General features: G+C 42.0%; 1 protein-coding gene across 2 annotated transcripts; it reads left to right on the forward strand.

Moving 5' to 3' along the window:
• Positions 1-6,053: 6,053 nt before the first annotated feature.
• On the forward strand, positions 6,054-21,260 carry NUDT7 (nudix hydrolase 7). 2 transcript variants are annotated; one of them, XM_069456470.1, is made up of 4 exons: positions 6,054-6,147; positions 9,092-9,245; positions 16,339-16,497; positions 20,519-21,260. In XM_069456470.1, exons 1-4 carry the CDS (start codon positions 6,113-6,115, stop codon positions 20,885-20,887), a joined length of 717 nt encoding a protein of 238 aa, XP_069312571.1. In that variant the 5' UTR covers positions 6,054-6,112; the 3' UTR covers positions 20,888-21,260. The 2 variants fall into 2 exon arrangements, with proteins under 2 accessions (XP_069312571.1, XP_069312572.1); XM_069456471.1 differs by lacking the exon at positions 16,339-16,497.
• The last annotated feature ends 1,123 nt before the right edge of the window (positions 21,261-22,383 follow it).

Raw genomic sequence — 22,383 nt, forward strand, 5'->3', positions numbered from 1 at the left:
TCTGAGGTCATCCCTGTACACATATGTATTTATATGCATATACATATATATAAAGAAGCAATCAAATAGACACTTACAAAAATAGACATAAAAGTATAAATAAACATGTTAAATAAGGATCAAAATGTCATAGAATGGATATTGACATTGGAGTGAGATGGTTTTTACGCAAATCCTCGCTCCATCTGTAACTGCCTCATGATACTAAGTTGTTTATCTGCTCTCTGCCTTGGCATGCACCTCTGCAAAAGGAAAGGGGAAAAAAACAAGTCTACCCTAAGGGGTGGTTATGAAGATTAAATAAGCATATCCATATAAAAACAAAGAACACAATGTCCTACAATGCCTAACACTCGGATCCTCAAACCTAAATCATTGTGGGTGATGCGTCTTATTTCCTCACAATTAAGTTGAAGTGAGGAGGGTGAAACTCACCTGACTTCAGCAGGGGGTCAGTGAAAGGAACACTAGCAACCCTATGGCTGCGGGACGCTCTCAGGAACACATTTTTACCTACACTAAACAGCATCACATTTTAATTATTTTAATCCTTACACAAGGTCAGAGGAAGACTCATGTTGTGGAAACTATAAATATCTCAATTCCCATGAGGTAAAACAAATAAGCCTAGTTGGCTGCTTAGTATCTATTTGGGGAACAAAATATTATTTTCAACCAGGAGGAAAGACAAATAAAAGTAAAGGAAATAGGTTCTGCTTTTTATCTTTGCTTCCAAAGCGCATCTGTATTCTGAATGACAAAGCAGAAAGGAAATACAGTCCGATGGCCAATGCCCTTTCCGAGAAAGATGACTCACTTACTAAATGAACATCCCACTGGTACTTGTTTATAAGGACAGCATCCTTTGAGAGCCTCTGGTTGTGTATGTGTTTTATGCTAAGTATTTTGCTTCCATGTAGATAACATCAAAGCAAGTTCATTTTGCGTGCACTATCTTGTAAAAAATTTATAAAAGCAGATGCCACACATATATTATGTGTGTGTGTGCAGTGTGTTGAAACTGCAATCTTTAGACTGTACTAATATAGTAGCCACTACCCACATGTGGCTATTTAAACTTACATTAATTAAAAGTAAACAAAATTAAAAATTTAGTTCCTTGTTCACACCAGCCATGTTTTAAGTGTTCAATGGCCACGTGTGGGTGGTGGGTTAGTGGCTACTATATGGGAGAGCACAGATACAGAGCATTTCTATCATTGCAGAAAGTTCTCTTGGACTATGCTGCTAGCAATACAATCCTTCATCATCAGATCCTTGAAATCACACCAGGACAACCCACATTCTTATCTGGCTTCCTCTGTAGACTTCCAGCAATGGCCAACACCTTCCCTTCCTAACCAGACTACCATAAGGCCATCCCAAGACAGGCAGCCATGGGCCAAACATGGAGCCAGAGGCTAGCAGCAAACTGATGGCATCCTTCCCAAAGAGCTTGTCCATCTGTCTGTCTGCCCACGTGGCAGTGTTCATTATCACAGTTACAGCAGGAGAGGCTGCAAGTAAGAGTATAATTCCTGTGAGCAGAGCGCAGGTCACGTGGTCCTTGCTGAGGTGGCAGAGTATGGTTTGGATAAAGCACCAGGTTAGTAAGTGGTGGAGTCTGGAGTTAGGGAAGGATGTGAGTCTCTGCCTCCCCTCACCAGGCTGTAAAAGCCAAAGAGGTTAACCAGGGTGGAGTTATGAGTTTCTGGTGGGGCAGACCCAAGGCCAAGGTGAAGCCACAGAGAGTGAATTCCCTGTGGAGTGACGCCCATTTCTTCCACAGACACTCAGTTACCCACTAGCACTGGAAAATCCTAAGCCAATTTCACAACTAATTTTCATGCTAATTGAGAGCAGAATGTTCTTCATTGTGAGGCATAGTCACGCCATGGTGTGCATCCTGACCGAGCCTTCATTTAGATGACAAACTTCCCCGCATAATTGTCACTGGTAATTAAACCTACTTGATTGTTCCATTACACAAAGATTACAAGACAGTAAAGGAACTGAACATAACTAATTTTTATCTCATTTCTAAAAGTGCACAGAAATGCGAACTAACAATGCTGTAAAATGTGTGAATGATAGATGCTCCCTTATCAATGTTTGTCAGTTTTTGGCAGGCTGGCTCATGGAAACTCAGAGATTTAAGGCACCTTAATATACCAGAGTATATCTGTTTAATTGTTACACAATGAAAATTAAACATGGATAAAAAAACACCATCCATGAAATCACATTTGCAGCACCTCGAAATAAATTCTCAGTATTTACATTATGTGACCCAGGGCAGTTCCAGAAGCATTTTTTTCTATAATCTCTACATGACTTTTAGTTCCCAGTCCACACCTGCTGCCAAGAAATCAAGGACTGAGTCTCAGATCACTGACTTCTTTGTTCAAATGCCTACCCAGACTTCCTGGGCCTGGCTAATTTCCACTCTTTCATTTATTCTTTCAGATTCAGGCTCCATTTCTCACTTTTCAAAGTGTAGACTTACATCAAAATCACACAAGGATCTGGTTGCAAATGCTGATGCTTGGGTCCCATGTGTGCCAGCTTCCCCAAGGCTGTGGCCGAAGTACCTAACTGTTTAATCAGCCCCCATAGATTCTAGTACAAACATTTGACACTAGCCCCTCAAGGGCAAGGACCAACTATCATGTGTCTCTATATCTCCAACATCCAACATGAAGCCTAGCGAAGAATCAGTGCTCAACTAGAGAACGTGCTGGACCAAACTGACAAGCTATTTCCTTTTTAATGGGTCTCTTTTTAAAAAGGTAAGAGCCACATTATGTAGGAATCTGTCCACTCCAGCCCACTTTCTGCAAAACAATCCACTCAACATCCCTGGCGCCTCTGCAGAGATGGGTCTACCTACAATGCCAACTCCCATGACCAGAAAGGAAGATCATTCCAATGGCACCAGGAATGGCACCTCCAGGTCCTTGGTGGCCATTATCTCCCCTTCCCTCGGGGGCTGCCACATCACCTTGTTAGAAGGAGGTGGCCTTATCTTCCCAACATTAAATGTCCCCCTTTGGAGCACTTAAACCTGTGTCTTCAATCCTTATGTCTGAACCACCTAGAGGTTTGCTTAGAAATGCATGTTCCTGGGTGAATTTCCACCCAGAGATAAGAATCTGCAGGATAGGAGTTGCGGCATTGAGTTGTCCAGGCAGCATCCCACTCCCAGATGATTTTGATACTGAGCTCCCCTGACTTATTTGTAGAGAAATACCTATCCTAACTCAGTTCTCAAAGAAATCCCTCACCTTCTTCTCCTCCAGGAGGAGAAGGCTGTGCTTCCTGGACTCTCCCTGATTTACGGGGAGGAGGTTGGGGAGAATTGGTGCACGATGAGGGTAAGGAGTGAGTTGGAGGAAGTAAAAGGGGAAAGTATCTGCTTTGTGGAATGTTCAACTCAGCTATCTTAAACCTTATACTCTGATGGATGTGTGAGACTTAATCTGAAAGTCCTCTCCTAAGAATTCCCTCCAGTTTAGAGACCTTCTTGCCAACTGAGGAATGAAGGGGGGAAACTCACATTTTTTAAAATATTTATTTATTTATTTTTAATGTTGTAACATTTTATTATTTTTTTAATTTCAGCTTATTATGGGGGTATAAAAGTTTAGGTTATGTATATTGCCCATGCCCCCCATAAACTCACATTTCTTGAGCATTATTTTTCCACCCTAGGAAGTTGCTAAGTGTTCCCGGTTTTCCTATTGACATTCTACTACCTACCCAGACCCCACTGCCTATCCCCAGGCGAAATTAATCTTTCCCTGCTGCGCTTCCCTTTCCCAGAGCACTTAAGCCCTTCTTCCTTGATTAGAGCACTTAACTGGCATTAAAGCTAATTGTTTGTTGTAGGTCTCTTCCCCAGATATCCTGTGCTCATGAAGGCTGGTTGGTGTTTTCTTTATCTCTGCACCACCCACGCCTCCAGGTAAGTGGTCTGCAGATGAGGCCCACCCTGGCCCCTAGGGTGTGCTTCTTTAACAGACCTGCATCTGTAGGTGGTGGCTTTGCAGGCTATCCTGATCTTTTTGCAGCTTTGCTTCTCTTCAACACATTTCCCAGAATTATGTTACTACCAACAAATCTGTGTGCAAAAGCTACAGACACAAGTCATTTCTCCAGAAAGACACTACCAATTAACTTTGAAGCTCTGTTGTCTTGCAGATGTGGAGAAACAGACACACACATAACCTTATCATGATACATTTCACATTGTCATGCTCTCTGTGTTATGGTTTCCAGCCTCACAAAAGCCATAAAAAGCAAGTATTTTTGCAGCAGTATTTCTGAACTTGAAATAAGATATTGTGTATATAGCCTTGGTGTACCCCAAAGCATCTCTGGATGCTGCTTTTTACATTAAGGCCATCAAACTCCTACTATACTCTTTCTGACGCTGGGAGTGTGGGGGATTTTCAGAAAGTTTAAAAGCCTCTTTTCCTGGTTCCTTGAGCTAGGGCTTTTGGAAGAGCTCCCTGATTGCATCTGGTTTCTTGCCTCTGCCAACCCATCTTCCAACAAGATTGTCCTAAAACCCCTAAGACCCAGACTTGCTATTCCTCTCCCTTTAGAAGGAAGGTCAACCTCCATCTTCCTGTGGCTTCCAAAGCCTTTCCATCTACTTCCAGGACTCTACTCTGCCAAATGCCCTTTTTCTTCCAGCCACACTAAACACCTGCCTCTCTGAACAAGACTCCCCACCCAAGCTTGGCTTCTGTGGTTCCCTCTGCCTTGAATGCTATATTCCCTACCTTGGCCTCTTGAAATCCTACCTACCCCTCAAATCCCCCCCTGAGCACAAGCTGCAGCACACTGCATCGGATCAACAATCGGCTCCACCATTTACCAGCTGTGTGACCATAGGTAAGGCACTCGACCACTCTGAGCCTCAGTTTGCTCATCTTCAAAAATAAGGATACAATCAAAGGATGTCTAAAAGAAAATAAAATCCCCAGACAATAACTTTCAGCCTCCAGCTCAATTCTTTGAACCACTCTCCCTTCCCTTCTCACCCAGAGCCAAGAGCACACTGTGAGTTACTAGACCTGAGAGTCATGTTTACTATCACCCACAGGACTAGGAGGCCTTAGAGGCCAAGGGCCATGTCTTGGTCATCTCTCCATGCCCAGCACATTTTAGCTGTGCAATGAATATTGGGTAGAGGGGTTAGCATATCTCCTTAGCAATCACTTTCACATAATTCACGGGCCAACTGCTTCTGTGCGGTGGTATTGAAATAAATGGCTCAATTCAAGTCTCTTCTCCCATTTGTGAGCTCTAAGTGGCCTTTCGTTTGCTGTGGGATCTGCATGTAGGTGCTCAGTAAATATGTGCTGACTGCCGTTCAGTAAAGCTGAACCATCTTACCCTTCTAGCAACAGTGGATGGGAGTGCCTGAATCCTTTCACCTCACCAGCACTACATTTTCTCACTTAAAAAAAAATTGTTTTTAAAGACAAGGTCTCACTCTGTCACTAGGGCTAGAATGCAGTGGCATCATCATAGCTCACAGCAACCTCAAACTCGCGGGCTCTGGCGATCCTCCTGTTTCAGCCTTCTGAGCAGCTGGGACTACAGACATGCGCCACCACTCCTGGCTAATTTTTCTATTTTTGTAGAGACCGGGTCTCCGCTCTTGGCCTCAAGGGATCCTCCTGCCTCCTCGATTGCTAGGATTACAGACATGAGCCACCATGCCCGGCCATTTTCACTTAAAAAAAAAAAACTTTTACAATTGTAAATTTCACAATTCCCCAGAAGCCGCTTGCTTTCCAGGAAGAGCGAGGAGCAGGGCAGAAACTGCTTTACTCGACCAGCAATTCCAGACCCTAAGCCCCGCCCCCACACATCCCCCCGCCTCTGGTCCCGCCTCTGGCCATAGGTCCCGCCCCCGTCCTAAGCCCCGCCCGCCCCGCCCCGGCTGCCCGCCCCGCCCCGGCTGCCCGCCCCCGTCCTAAGCCCCGCCCGCCCCGCCCCGGCTGCCCGCTCTTCCCGGGGCCCGTGCTGTTCTGCGCAGGCCCGTCCCGCCCAGCACTTCCGAGGAGTCACTGACTGGAAACAAAGGTTCCCCACGACAATGTCGCGTCCTGGTCCTGCCCAGGAGCCAGTCAGGTAAAGTTTTCCGGTCCCAGGCACCCGAACCCGGCCTGGCCGGGCTTGATCGCAGCTGGGCCTGACTTTGCGGCTTCCGCGTGTCCTGCGCGCTCGGGCTCGGTGCACTCATCTCTGTGGCAGTTCGCAGGGTCCCCAGACCTTTGCAGCTTCTCCAGCCGGAAACGGAGCCAGCTGTAGCCAACATAGTTCACACGCATGCGGGTCTGTGCCCTTTTCCGAGGGCAAAGCGCTTCCCTCTTCCCAGCCAGTCTCGCTCTTATGCAAAGCGCTTCCCCAAAGTTGGACCTCAGGGCCCCTGATGGGGGCGCAGCCCCGGGTTCAAGTACCCCGGTGCCGGCTTCCAGGTGTGATCTCGGGTCTACCAGTTAGAGACCCTTTCTGAGCCCGACGTGATCCTGTTCATCACCTTCCGGGCTGTTGTAAGGATGAAATGAGAAAAGCACGGAAAGGTGTGCGGCGAGCCCAGGCTCAGAAGGGGTGGCTGCTACTGTTGTTGCTATCTTCACGGTGATTATTCCAGGGACCAGCCCCTAAAGGGGACAGACACGTTTTTGCAGCCTTTTACTTCTGCTGGTCCCTCTGGTCAGTTCTGGGGTCTTCTCCTTAAAAGCCACCCTTGGTAGAGTCCGTCCGCACTCTGGGCCTGCCACTTTTGGAAAGGACCTGCGTGCGTCGGGTGCACACTGGACTCCCCTGTGCCAGTATTGAGTGATTCTTTTCAGGCCATTTGGTCTGTTAGCCAACCACAACTAGTGAGCACTCTGCCACGAAGAAAGAGGCAAAAGAAGAGCAAACACTTACCACAAATATTAATAACTGCTTCTGATGGGGAAATTTATGACAGTAGTTACCATTCATTGAGCACCAGCCGAGTGCCAGCCACAGTCTAGGAACTGCATCATTTCATCTTCATAAATATACTAAAGCATGTCACAGATGAAGTAGAACTCAGAGAAATTATTCCTATACACTTTTGAAACTAATTCTGGCTGTCTTAAACATCTGATTTTGCTCACGATGCAAAACTTCCTTCCTACAGAAAAAGTAAAACCAACTTGTTCATTTTCTAGGGCTGCCATAACAGAGTCCCACAAACTGAGTGGCTTTAAAAAATAGAAATTTATTCTTTCATGGTTCGGAAGGCTAGAAGTCCGAAATCAAGGTGTCAGCAGGGCCACAATCCCTCTGAAGGCTTACGTTGTCCAGCTTTGGTGGCTCTTGGCATTCCTTGGCTTGTGGCAGCATCACTCCAACCTCTGTCTCTGTCCCCACATGACCTTCTCCCCTGTGTGTCTCCCTGTGGCCTCTCCTCTTCTTACAAGGACACCAGTCATGGGATTTGGGACTCACCCTAAATCCAGGATGTCATCATCTCAAGATCCTTAACTAATTAAGTCTGAAAAGATCCTATTTCTGAATAAAGTCACATTCTGAAGTTCTGAGTGAGCATAAATTTGGGGAGGTGGAGGGACACCGTTCAACTCATTACACAAACCAGCAACAAAATATACCTGTCAAAAGGACCAAACCGTGTAGAGACCTTTTACCTCCTTGGTTAAATATATTTATTGGGTACTTCATTTTATTTTTTGTAGCTATTGTAAATGGGATTGAGGTTTTGATTTGGTTCTCAGGTTGGTCATTATTGGTATATATACATGCTACTGAGTTCTGTATATTGATTTTATATCCTGACACTTTACTGAATTCATTTATCAAATCTAGTCTTTTGGAGGAGTCTTCACAGTTTTTTAAGTATAAGATCATCTCACCAGCAGAAATAATTTGACTTCCTTTTTTCCAGTTTGGATGCCCTTTATTTCTTTCTCTAGCCTGATTGTTCTGGCAGCCCAGTACTATGTTGAACAGGAGTGGTAAAAGTGGGCATCCTTGTCTTTTGTTCCACTTCTTTGGGGGAATGCTTTCAACTTTTCCCCATTCAGTATGATGTTGGCTGTGGGTTTGTCACAGCTTTTATTTTTGAGGCATGTTCCTTCTCAGGCTAGTTTTTTGAAGGTTTTCATCATGAAGGGGTGCTGGATTTTAGCAAATGCTTTTTTTTGCATCAGTTGAGATGATCCATATGTTTTTTTAATTGTTTATATGGTGAATCACATTTATTGATTTGCATACATAGAACCATCTTTGCATCCCTGGAATAAAAATCCACTTCACATGAAAAGGGCACCATTTGTGGCTATAAATCCAAATACATGCATATTATTAGGAAATGGTTCTCAAAATGTGTTTCCCTGGTCTGCAGCTCCAGCAACACCATCATTGGGAGTTTGATATAAATGGTCATTCTCAGGGTCCCACCTCAAAGTTATTGAGTCACAATCTAGGGGTGAGCCCAGCAGTCTGTGTTGTAACTAGACCTTCAGGTAATTCTGTTATGCTAAAGTTTGGGAACTACTGTTGTAAGGCAGTTGAAGGGTTTGATAACATGATATGAGGGCCAGGTTAAGAGAATGTATTCTACCCTTACAGTGACGTGTTCAGCAAACCTGTCTTGTCTGAATATAATTATGGATTTCAAAGTTCAACTACTGCATTATTGAAAAAACATTTTACAGGATGGTCTCAAACTCCTGGCCTTAAGTTATCCTCCGACCTCAGTCTCCCGAGTAGCTGGGATTATAGGCGTGAGCCACCCACACCTGGCTCATTTTACCATATTTCAATTTAAAATTTAATTTAGGTTTCAGAGTGAACCTGTGCACTAAACTCTGTGCTTAGTAGGGTTTTTTTTTTTTGCCACATTTGCATCTTGCCAACAACCATGCAATTTAGCTACTATTATTTCTGCCATGTTATTGAAAAGTACACTGAAATTCAGAAATGGTAAACCCCACACAACAAAGCAGAAATGTGGGCAGGATTAGACACTTTTTACCATAACTGCTTACTGAAATGTCTGTCTGGTTTGTTTCCATTTTAGAAACAGTTTGATAGATGATGCTAAGGTCCGCCTAAGAAAGCATGATGTTGGGAGCAAATATTCTCACTTGTCGTATAACAAATATTCCGTCCTTTTACCATTGTTGGCTAAAGGGGGAAAACTCCATTTGTTGCTCACCCTCCGGTCAGAGAAGGTAGGTGGATAAAAAGGCTACTGCCATTAAATCTCAGGGCATTTGAAAACCTCATGAAATTTTATCACTTGCACACATTTTAAGGCCACAATTCTCAAATGGACTTTCAAAATTGTGATGTTGGAGGGGTACTAGAAGCCACCAGATAACATGGCGGCTTTGGGAGAAAGTTTTGGAAGGAAACAGAATTTAGCTAACAAGTAATTTAAAATGCTTTTAGACCAGGATTACCTAACCTTGGTGCTGTTGGCATTTTGAGCTGGGTAATTCTTTGTTGTGGAGGCTGTCCTGTGCATTGTGGGATGTTTAGCGTCATCCGTGGTCTCTACCTACCACATGCCAGTAGCGTGCGTGCGCGCACACACACACACACACACACACACAAACACACCCTTTGTGACAATCACTAATGTCTACAGACATTGCCTACTGTCCTGGTAGGGATTAGGGGATGCAAAATTGCCCCCACCAAGAGCCACTGTTTTAGACTAATCTCACCCCAGATAGAATGTGAAAATACTAGAGCATAGAAGTTAACAGCCTAGGCCCTGAAGCTAGCTGCCCATGTTGAATGCAGTCTCTCTCCTTGTCAGCTGTGTGACTTTGTCTTAGTTACTTAACCTCTCTGTGCTTCAGTCTCTTCACTTGTAAAATGAGGACAAAATATTATTACCTGTTTCATACAGCTGCTGTGAGGATTTCACAGGATAACAAATGTTAAGCACCTAACATTGCATCCTGGCACTTGGCAAGAAAGGATTGAATAAGTTTCAATTGACATCATTAGTGTCAAGTGGCAGGCATAGCCTGGGGTTGTAAGATAAACACTTTAAACATAAAGAAATATTGGGCTGGGAATAGAGTTTCTGGCTTACCACTCACTCCGGAGTACAGTTACTTCCCCTTGCTGTTGGGATATTTCCAAGGAAAAGTTGGGAAAGCAGTAATTTCATGGTTATCCAAATACAAAAAGAAAATGGGCCATAATAGCATGGCTTTTTAAGCAGAATAATGGAAAGCATCTTGTTAGCAAAAACAAACAAACAAAAAAAAGTGAGGAATCAATCAGCTGAAGTTTTGTGGACTTCGGAGTACATGTGTGGATTCTTTTTGGTCTGGGCTGGACAACGACGACATAAATTCATGAGATGATGAAAATCGAGGGGAGATACTTAAATGGAAACCAGAGGCCGGAGTCTGTTCCCAGCTCTGCCAGTAAGCACAGGAGAAGCACTTACATATATTTTTTGAATTATCAGACAAACAATAATGTAGAAAATCTAGGCAAGACCAAAACCTCAAGCAAGTAGGTCTCAGGTCTTTTTTGTTTCACCCAGAGCAGCTTTGCTTATTGATTATTAAGGTCACTTTTTTAAAAAATGTTTAAATCTAATTAAATCTGACTGTGAATGCTGTCTGGCTATGGGGTGAGAAGTTCCCTCTGGGGCATTACTGGATCTCTGCCCCTCCCTCACAGAGGAGGGGCTCACAGGAGATTTCCTTCCAGTAGATGGGGACTGGGGCTCCAGGCATCCATCCACCCCCCCATCAAGTGTGTGCTCTCCTGCTAGCTCTGGAAGCTGGATCAAAGTTCTTAATCTCCCGGGGTCTCAGTTTTCTCATCCCTAAAATGGGACTGAAAACAGTGCCTAATGTGTAGAGTTGTTCTGAGAGTAAAAGATATCTGAAAAGGGTTTGGCATAGCTGCTGGCATGCCGTAAGTGCTGCATGCTGTTGGCTATTACATATGTTTATATATTTTCATTTTTTCCTTGTCAGGGTCCACCTTGGTTAAGGGGCTCCTCTAAGAGCCCTAGAATCCTGGTGCCCAGCAAAGAGATGGCAACCCCCCCTCCTCCCTCACACACCTGGGCACAGACCTTCACACCTTTAAAGCCACCCACTTTATGGCTTTCAGGAATTAGCTGCTTTCCTAATTATTCTCTTATCTCCCACCCACTACAGGCTCCCTCACCATTCACCTCCCCACCCCCACCCCTGCTCTCTGTTCTCTGGGGCCTGAGATAAGTGAGAGAAAACTCAAGAACAAGGCATAGGTTGAAGTCTTAGGAAATTAGGCTGCAATCCTATTTGGCTTCTGAGTAGAATTTCATAAGGTTTAACAAAAAAATTATACTACTCACAAAAAAAATAATATTGAAAGCCTCTGTACTTAGATAGGGTCCTTTTCAGTGCTGATAGTTTGTGAATAGTTTTAGAAATGTGTCTATTTTCTTCAAAGCAACATATTTTCTTCTTTTTTAAATTTTTTTAAATTTTAAATTTAAGATAAAATTGTATATATTTATCATGTGCAACATGATGTTTTGAAGTATATATTCATTGTGGAATGACTAAATCTAGCTAGTTAATATATGCATTACCTCACATAGTTATTTTTGTGATGAGAACACTTTACATCCACACTCTGCATTTTTCAAGAATACAGTGTATTGTTAACTATAGTGGCCATGTTATACAATAGATCTCTTGAAATTATTTCTCCTATCTAACTGAAATTTTGTATCTTTCAACTAGCATTTCCCCATCCGCCCCCCAACAACCTCAGCCCTTGGTAACCACCATTCTACTCTCTACTTCTATGAGATGAACTTTTTTACATTACACATATGAGTGCGATCATGTGGTATTTGTCTTTCTGTGTCTGGCTTATTTCACTTAACATAACTTTCTTCAGGTTCATCCATGTTGTCACAAATGACAGGATTACCTTTTTCATGGCTGAATAGTATTCCCTTGTGTGTATATACCACATTTTCTTTATTCATTTGTGGATAGACACCTAGGTTGATTCCCTATCCTAGCTATTGTGAATAATGTTGCAATAAACACGGGAGCGCAAATATCTCTTTAATATACTGATTTCATTACCTTTACATATATCCCAGTAGTGGGATTGCTGGATCATATGGTAGTTCTATTTTTAATTTTTTGAGGGACCTCCATGCTGTTTTCCTTAATGGCTGTACTAATTTACATTCCCACCAACAGTGTGCATGTGTTCCCTTTTCTCCACATTCTTGACAGACAACACTTATCTTTTGTCTTTTTGATAATGGCCATTCTCACAGGCGTTAGGTGATATCTCATTGTGATTTTGATTTGCATTTCTCCGATGATTAGTGGTATTAAGCATTTTTTTCATACATTTGTTGGCCATTTGTATGTCTTCTTTTGAGAAATGTCTATTTAGGTCCTTTTGCCCATACTTTAATTGGGTTATTTGGTTTTTTGCTATTGAGCTGAGTTCCTTGTCTATTTTGGATATTAACCGCTTAGCAGATACATGGTTTGCAAATAATTTCTCCCATTCTGTAGGTTGTCTGGTTGTCTCTTCACTGTTCATTGTTTCCTTAGCTGTGTAGTTTGATATAATCCCATTTGTTTATTTTTGCTTTTGTCGCCTATGCTTTTGAGGTCATATTCAAAAGATCATTTCCCAGACCAAGCACAACATTTTCTTAGGAGTTCTCACTAATCCAAAATGGCCTATTTTCCTATTCCTATTAATTGGAATAGTTGTACAAGGCAACTTGAATTAAATTGGTATACTATGAGATCTTTTTGAAAAGCTTTCAAAATACAGTCATGTGCCGCATAACAGCATTTTGGTCAATGATGGACCATGTATGACAGTGGTCCCATAAGATTATGATGAAGCCAAAAAAATACCTATTGCCTAATGACATCCTAGCCATCATGTCATAGCGCAATGCATTACCCACATGCTTGTGATGATACTGGTGCGAACCTGTTATGCTGCCCGTCATATAAAATTGTAGCACATACAATTATGTACAATACATAGCACTTGATAATAAATGACTGTGTTACTGGCGTGTGTATTTACTATACTTTTTATCATTGTTTTAGAGTGTACCCCTTCTACTTATATAAGAAAAAGTTAGCTGTAAAACAGTCTCAGCCAGGTTCTTCAGGGTATATCCCAGAATAAGGCATTGTTATCATAGGAGAGGACAGCTCTGTGCATGTTATTGCCCCTAAAGACCATCCAGTGGGACAAGAGGAGGTAGAAGACAGTGATATTGATGATGCCGACCCTGTGTAGGCCTAGGCTAATGTGTGTGTGTTGTGTGTGTCTTTTTAACAAAAAAATTTACAAGTAAAAAAAAAAAAATTAAAAATAGAAAAAATCTTGTAGAATAAAGATATAATTTTTTTTTTTTGTACAGCTATGCAGTATGTTTGTCTTTAAGGTAAATGGTATTACAAAAGAGTCAAAAAAAGTTTTAAAAAATTAAAACATTTATAAAGTAAAAAAGTTACAACAAGCTAAGGTTAATTAATTATTGAAGAAAGAAAACTCTTTTTTATAATTTTAATGTAGCCCAAGTGTTATAAAGTCTATTCACCCATTGACTCACCAAGAACAACTTCCAATCTTGCACGCTCCATTCATGGTAGGCATCCTATCTAGGTGTACCCTTTTTTATCTTTTATATCATATTTTTGCTGTACCATTTCTGTGTTTAGATATATTTAAATACACAAATACTTACCATTGTGTTACAATTGCCCAGAGTGTTCAGGGCAGTAACATGCTATACAGGTTTATAAGCTAGGCTATACCATAGGCATTTAGCAGGCTGTATGATCTAGGTTCGGCTAACCATACTCTGTGATGTTTGCACAAGGACGAAATCACCTAATGATGCATTTCTCAGAACATAGCCTCATCGTCAAACAGCACATGACTGTACATTTAAAATAGTCATTAAATCAGGTCTGCATTTCCGTCAAGCTAATGATTCCTTGCAGGTGCCTCTGTCACTGGCTGCCTTGGAATTAAACGTGCGAACAATAAAGTACTTTTTCAGAGGTGCTGTGATATTAGGTCTATTTCTCAAGCATTTTGTCAGACACATTGGCAGTGGGTGGCGAGTGTTCACGACAGTAGAAACATGTCCATCAGCCTTTTTACCTGCTCTCCTAACTATAATTGATGTGAAGATGTCTGAGGATTTATCTATGGTAGCATTCCTGTAGTGTTCCTGATTTATCAGCAGAGAAGAACTCTAAAATGTTTTGCTTTAAAAAAAAAAAAAAAAAAGCCTTGCCCAAAAAAAGCCTTTAAACTATAGAATGCCAAAAAATTTGTGGTGACATTGTCTTAGTCTTTTTCAGCTGCTGTAACAAAACACCTTAGGCTGGGTGGCTTATAAACAGCAGAAATTTATTTCTCACAGTTCTGGAGGATGGAAGTTCAACATAAAGGTGCCAGCAGATCTGGTGTCCGGTAAGGGCCCACTTCCTAGTTCATAGATGGTCCTCTCTTTACTGTGCCCACACATGGCAGAAGGGACAAGGCGTCTCTCTTGGGCCTCTTTTATATGGTCACTGATCTCATTGATGAGGGCTCTACACCCATGACCTAATCACTTCCCCAATGTCCCATCTCCTAATACCTCACCTTAAATGTAAAGATTTCAACATATGGATTTGGGAGGGACCTAAACATTCAGACCATAACAGGTATCCAGTTTGTCCTTACGTAAATATATTGGCCCAGGTGCTAAAAATGCCAACATGACTTCTTACTTTAGCTTCTAAACATCAAGAACTGACCTTCTGAGTTCTCATCATTAAATATTTAACACGAGTCAGGCACTGTTCCCTGTGCTTCAGCCATAGCTCATGCAACCATTTCTGCAGCTTAAGGAGGTAAACACCTGTCATAACCCCAGGGCATATAAGAGGCAGTCCCAGGACCCTTGCTGTGCCTGAGGTCTCCTGGACAGTTCAGTAGAGAGAGGGTAGTGGGTACTAGGCAGGAATGGGCAAAAAAGAAATTGAGGTCAGTTTGCTGAGATGTTTGGTCCTGCAGAAAAGAAAAGATGGAGGGTTTGTACCTTTCCACCCCTGCCCAAGATCGGAGAGAAATCATTTTAAGAGACAGAGATAAGAAAGCGGGTAATATTTAGGATGCTACAAATGGAGACACTATCAGTTCTTCTAAAGTCAGGAAGGAATGGAATCAAGGATACAGGTGGAAAAGAGAGACCCTTGTAGCTTTGCAAATGTGTACAAAGATAAAGAGAGATGCCAACACAGGTGGGTGCAAATGGCTCCAGTGCCCATAATTTCTGTGTTTGAGTAAACTCTTAATCAATATATGCTGTGCAGGTTAAGAACACTGGCTCTAGAATTAAACATTGGTTTATATTCCAGCTCATTGTGTGAACTTCGTCAGGTTATTTAACCTCTTTGAGCCTCAGTTGCCTTGTCTGAAAGTGGAAATAATGATCGTATAATAGTAGCTTTTATGTCCATAAACAGATAGATAAACAAATTGTGATATGTACATACAATGGAATGCTATTCAGCCATAAAAAGAAATGAAGTACTGGTACATGATACGGCATAGAAGAGCCTCAGAAACATTAGACTGAGACAGAGAAGCTGGACACAAAAGTCCAGAGTAGGTAAATCCACAGAGACAGAAAGTGGGGGGGAGGGAAATGGGGATCAACTGTTTAATGGGTGTGGGGTTTCCTTTTGGGGGTAATGAAAATATTCTGGAACTAGATAGCGGGCCTGGTTGTACAACATTGCGAATGTATTAAATGTCACTGAATTTTTCACTTTAAAATGGTTAATTTTACGTTATGCGAATTTCACCTCATTAAAAAATACTTTAAAAAACAGTAACTCATAGAACCATTCTGAGGACTCAGTGAGAAAAATCTTTGGGAAACAAACAGCACGCCCAGGAGTGATAAGCACCCAATAAAGGACTCAACAAAAAATTATCTGTTGATGATGTTGCCGTTTATATGGTCCTTTCAGCTGTTTTCCCCTATCAGTGTCAATCTGGTGTCTTTATCGGGGCAAACAGAAAAAAACTAGGATGGAGGGAAATTCTCAAAGTTCATTGTTTTTTAAAGGATTCAAGGAAAAACTTTTTTTTTTTTTTCCATCCTGTTCACCACTATCACCACCGGCATAGGAATGGTCACTGGCACAAAATAGAAGTTCAGTAAATATTTGTTGAATGGATGAATAGTTCCAAATTTGGAATCACTCATTGTAGTTCTGTTCGTTCAATATCCAGCTAAAAAGGTCACCTGGAGAAGTCTGCTTCCCTGGAGGAAAGTGTGAACCTACAGACGTGGATGACATAGCCACGGCTCTCCGGGAAGCCCAGGAAGAAGTGGGGCTGCGTCCTCATCAAGTGGAGGTCATCTGCCGCCTGGTGCCATGTCTGTTTGACGTAAGGGTTTTCTTAGACTCTCATGGGCCCCCAGTGGATCTACTGTGCTCAGGATTCCACTTTTGTCCAAACATGACCCCAAAAGTACTGCACATAATGTCAAGAGGCTAAGTTCTTGTGTGGCTGTGCTCCTCATGAGCTAAGTTGCTATGGGCTACATGTCCCTTTGCCTACCTGGGCCCCTCTGTCCCCATCCAAAAATAAAAGGGCTGAACTCCATCAGTGGGTTTTAGACTGGGTGCCATGGAACCCTGAGGGTGCTTCAGAATTATTTCATTAACATTCAGTTCACATTTACTTTTCTCCAGTATACACGGATCTTGAGAGTTCAGTTGAAAAAGTAATGCACATTCCAGTGTGCTATATACCAAACTTTAGCCCCTTGGAGGCCACCAATGTAGTACTTTTGCCCTAAAGATACTCATTTTTGTACATACCATGGAATAAAGCTTCCTCTATAACACATGAATGAAGCGGTACCCTGAGATCACTAGGCAAGCTGTTTAAAAACTGTTACTATTTATAACTGCATTTCTGTTGAATCAGGATTTCCTTGCTAGTGTACACCAAAAGATATTTAAAAAAATGAATTCTGGAGCTGATATAACCACACCTTATTTCCTGTAAGTTCACCACAACAACCTCATTGTTGTACTGATTGACTTTAGAAGGAGTAAATATTGCAAACTTGAACTTGGATAATGGCAGTATTTTATCAGCATAAACATCTTACCTTTAAATGTTTATGAAATTAAAACCTTTAAATTGGATTTTAGAATAGTTACAGATTTACAGAAAAGTTGCAAAGATAGTACAGAGTTTTCATATACCCCATACCCAGTTCCTCCTATGGTTAACGTACTTCACTGTGGTATTTTTGTCACAACTGAAAAAGCAATGTTAGTGTATCACTATTAACTAAATTCTATGTTTTATTTGCCTTTTATTAGTTTTTCTACTAATGTCCTCCCTTCTGATCTGGATCTCATCCAAGATATCAGGCTGTATTTGGTTGTCATGTCTCCTTAGTCCTCTGGTCTGTGGCAGTTTCTCAGACTTTTCTTATTCTCATGACCCTGACAGCTTTGAGGTGTAGTGGTCAGATATTATATAGACTGTCCCTTTGAGGTATAGTGGTCAGGTATTATGTAGAATGTCCCTTTGAGGTGTAGTGGTCAGGTATTGTATAAAATGTCCCTCGGTTTGGCTTTGTCTGATATGTTTCTCATTGTCGAACTGGGGTCACAGTTTGGGATAACACCACAGGGGTGAAGTGCCCTCATCACATCGGATCAGAGACAGGCACCAACTTTCTATGTTTTATACACTGGGCTTTCGGGTACATTTTTATTTCAAAAGAACAGCCTCCCTGATGCCTGACAATTAGAAAACCAATAGATTAGATGGTCCTTTACATACGTTTAGCTTAAAGTCTTGGTGGTGCAGTGTTATGAAGATCAGTGATGCTGCAACAACATCTGTCTTAATTGGGTCCATTTTAAAAATAGAAAGATCAGTACTCAGGGAGATTTAGTATGGAAGAAGCTATTAGCCGCTCAATAAATGTTTGCAAAGTGTATGTGTATGAGTCAGAAGCAGGGGAAGGGAGAAAGGATTACATGAGAAATGTGTCAATTACTTCCTCTTCCATTTTGTTTTCTAATGGGAACTCTTTTCCTTTGATTTCTGCAAATCCACCAGCACATTTGGAGGATTTATTTTAGAACTCTATGAACAAATTGAGCTATCCTGGTTACAAGTTTGCAAAGTGAGACTAACTCCATTTCTAAGGTCCCCAAGAGCTACTGAATTTTGCAGGTGCATGGATGGAAACAACAGCATTCACAGCAAAGTGTTGGGTCTTCAGGAGATTTTGGGGGGCCTGACGCTCCTGGAACAGATTTCTAAAATGACATCATTGTGAAATTAGAATGAACAAAGGCTTTACAGAAAAGTGTGCTGTGTTTGGAAGTGCTAGGGAGGACTGTTTTGTTTTATTGGCACTTGCTTGTTTTTTAAATGGATTACAAAAATGCCATTTACTGAACACTTATAAGCATAATCTAATCTAGGTGGTTCTTAAGCTGCTGTGATTCTGCCCCCCAGGGGACATTTGACAATGTCTGGAGATGTTTTGGGGTGTCACAGCTGGGGGACGGTGCTACTGGCTCTTCCTCCACCCCCTACATTAACCCTCCCAGGTAGGCTGTGACCCCATAACCCCACCCATTGTCTGTTTGTCACACATTTATGTACTTGCCTTTGCAAAGGTTTCTGGAATGTACTCAGGAAATGTTTCTCCTTTTTCTAAGATCGTGGCCTACACATTTACATTCATTCACTTTCCTTCACTTTGCTACCTCTGAAGGCTCAATTCCTGTAATATTTAGTACATTTCAGTGGCATGCCCTAATTTCCTGGGAATATTTCTAACACCATGTCGCTTATTTCAGAGGCCCTGAAGCCTGCCTTATCCACAGGCCCACAGAAGAAACCAGCCCCCCAGGGTTCCAACTCAGAAAATGGGCAAAATTCAGATTTTTCTTGGTCCTAGAATATCTGCCATGTACCACTTTTTTACCTTCCAAGACAGACACCTATGTTTTTAGAAACTGCATGCCCAAAAATGCTGCTTCATCCACAAATTTCCAAGTCCTCCCTTAGTTTTGTAAGCTTGAACTATGTTGAACATGCTTGGCTTCTTAGCCAAAATATCCAGTCTTAAGCCATTGTTCCCTTTACTAACTTTAATTTTTTTTTCCCCCACCAACTTCCTCAGACTCTGACATGCTAGTTCAGGGGCCGGAACTGGCCATGCTAAGTCTCGGGTCCACACACTTGCCCAAAAGTTTGGCCTTTATGGTAAGAGTGAAGATATACCCCTAGCTCAGGCCTTGGGAGGTGATTAACATGTAAACTGCCATGTGAGTTGTAGTTAACTCACATTAGTTTTGAGCCCGGAGCCTTATGGAGCATATGTAACTCACATCTTTTTACCTTGGGAGCCAGGTGAACTATTTTTCAAGTTGCATATAACTCATGCACAGAAAACAATAAAAAAAATAAGAAATTTTTATTAAATTAGAAAGGATATTCTATTTTTGTAATAAAACAGCATGGCCCCAGGGGAAAAAAATTGTTTTTCCAGTGTGGCAGTCAATGTGTTAAATCTGAGATGCAGCTGGGTACTCACGGGAGGTTGCAATGTCATTGTCTGTGAGATAGAGTGACATTCGAGTCATTGTAGAACTGAAGCATTGTACTCCGGGATGTGAGCCACAGGCCTGTGGTCAAATCCTGGTTTCTGCCAAGTATTAATTGGGTGTGACCTTGGGCAAGCTTCTTCATATTTCTAATTGTACTTGTTAAAGCTTCTTCAGGGTCAGATTGTTGTGAGGAGTCAGCGAGAGGGTGCTGGGTACTAGACTGGGTGCCGGCGCCCAGAGGTTGTGGTTACTACACGGTACTAGCAACCACAAGTATTTACTGAGCATACACGGTGGGGGCTCGGTCCAGGCCCCTCCTATCCCTCCCACCACCTCTGCGTTTCTGAGAGCTCACACCTGCAGCCTTCTTCTGAAGGCTGGTACCCCTGGACTACTGAAGCCTCCTCGCCATATGTCCTGCACAAGGGGCCGGAAGTGCCTGGGAATTTACTTCCGGCAAGGCAATGGTTAACCCGTGACTGACTGAGGCCAGGGAGCATGAAAGTCCGACTCCTTTGTCTCCACCTGAGATTGCCAAATTGCCATTCCAAAAGATTGTGCTAGTTTATATTCACAGAAGATGTCATTTTCAGAGTCATCTCATAGATGCCCGCTTGGGTAGGGCAGGTACTACTCTCATTTCATGGGGGACATAAATTTACTTTCAGAACAAGTTTTTCCCCCTTCCCTTACCCACCTTCTATAATTGATGGCTTTGGCATCTTTTCTTAGCTTACATGGAAGTGGCATGATTTTAGCATTTGAAACAATATGGCTTCACTTGTTAATTTCTGTATTTTGTTTTCTGCCTTTAGAAATATACATTGGTAACCCCAGTTGTGGGTTTTATAGACCACAACTTCGAGGCCCAGCCTAACCCTGATGAAGTGAAGCATGTATTCCTGGTGCCACTGGACTATTTCCTGCATCCACGTGTCTACCGCCAGAAATGCCTCACATTTTCCGGTCACAGTTTTATTACTCATTTCTTTGAGTACATGAACCCTGAAGATGGTGTGATTTACCAAATCAAGGGAATGACTGCAAAGTTTGCTGTGTTGGTTGCCTTAATTATTTTGGAGAAAAAACCCACCTTTGAGGTTGAATATAATCTCAACGATCTAACATCGTCCTCTGAAGAGTTATTCCTGAAGTTTCTTAGATATAATACAAGCAAGTTATGATTTATGAGACCAAGATCGAAAAAAACTATCCAAGAGGTTTTTGCGTGCGCCTTTTTATAGAACAACAATAATGTCAGCTGTTGGAATTTGACAGTGTGAATATTTTTCCTGCAATATGAAGATAAAAACCTTGCCTTTTTTCCAGTTGCCTTCTAATGTTTGCAAGAGCAAAAGTCTTTCAAAAGTGGAAAAATGTGTTTATAATGTTGCATAATATCAACCACAATATGTTAATAATATTTTTCTTCTCAGTGGAAATCAACCGGGGTGCATGGAGGAGGACAAGAGGTGCAAAAACCTACTAATGGGTACAATGAACACTATTTGGGTGATGGGCACACCTATAAACACTTATACCCCCTTAATATTTTGAAATTAAAAAAAAATATTTTTCTTATACATAAAAGAGTATATGGCACATAGTAAGTACTTAATAAATATTTGTTGAATATATGATTGACCATGTGGCATTTATCTTATTTGTAAGGGGCAATACATTTTTCTAACTGTTGTTACATGTAACAGAAACTTCTGGCCAGCCATCAAAACTGGCCTTCCCTGTCTTCTGTGGCAGTAGAGTCCAAGCTAGGTCCATGGCTCTCCAGGTGGAAACAGCATTACCCAGGGTCCCCTGCCATGAAATCTGACTCTGGGACTTAGTTTAGGCCAATGGGGCATGGGTGCAAGTTGACTTTACAGGTCATCTCCAACTGAAGAGATAAGCCAGTTTCCTTCCTCTGGTTCCCCTCTCCATGAGCTGCAGCATGGACTTGTAAGCAACCCAGCCCTGACTATAAAAATAAGGACAATTCCTGGGAGAATGGCAGAACAAAAAGATTTAAAAGCTTGGATCTCTGAATGACTCTGGAGTAACATAACCCTCCCGCCTGGGCTGTTCACTTGGGACTATTACATCAGGGAAGCATAAAATTCTGTCATCTCTCTGCCACTGTAATTCAGGGTCACTTTTCTATAGCAGAGCTGTAACCCTAACTAATATAACACTTGAACATGGCTAGAAGAATATTCACCCAAACTTGAGGTGTTGCAAGCAGTTAGAATTCAGGACGATCTGACACTTGACATGTGGGTTCTCTGACATACACGGGATGCCCTTGGGGGGTGGTGGTGGGGGGAGGTTGGCAGTCACCATCCATAGCAGCTGAAATTGAGAAATATGAGAGGCTCATGTGCCTACCAAGTGGGAGGGATAATGATGTATGTCTCAAGATGCTGAGGGCAGAAAAAACAGGGACTGCAAGCACAAGCCCCAAATCAAATGTCAAAAAGAGATTCTGAACTGTATCCCTTGAGATCTACCACGGCTTATGTGGGTGTCTCTATTTATCATGCTTGAGAGTTAGCAGGAGTTGCTTTGTTTAATTATGGTATTAATCATTCTGCACAAGGTCAGGGAGGCCGATGAGTAAAGCAACATAACCACATTTCCGTGATGGCAATTTCACATCTTACTGAGTGTTTTTAGATTTTTAGAA

The sequence above is a fragment of the Eulemur rufifrons genome, chromosome 23, assembly GCF_041146395.1.
Source record: "Eulemur rufifrons isolate Redbay chromosome 23, OSU_ERuf_1, whole genome shotgun sequence".
Lineage (NCBI taxonomy): Eukaryota > Metazoa > Chordata > Mammalia > Primates > Lemuridae > Eulemur > Eulemur rufifrons.

Excerpts from the sequence above, each read along its gene's own strand:
- NUDT7 (XM_069456470.1), top strand. The coding sequence starts at position 6,113 with ATGTCGCGTCCTGGTCCTGCCCAGGAGCCAGTCAG. Across the intron at positions 9,246-16,338 it reads TCACCCTCCGGTCAGAGAAG|CTAAAAAGGTCACCTGGAGA; the intron begins GTAGGTGGATAA and ends TTCAATATCCAG. Across the intron at positions 16,498-20,518 it reads TGGTGCCATGTCTGTTTGAC|AAATATACATTGGTAACCCC; the intron begins GTAAGGGTTTTC and ends TTCTGCCTTTAG.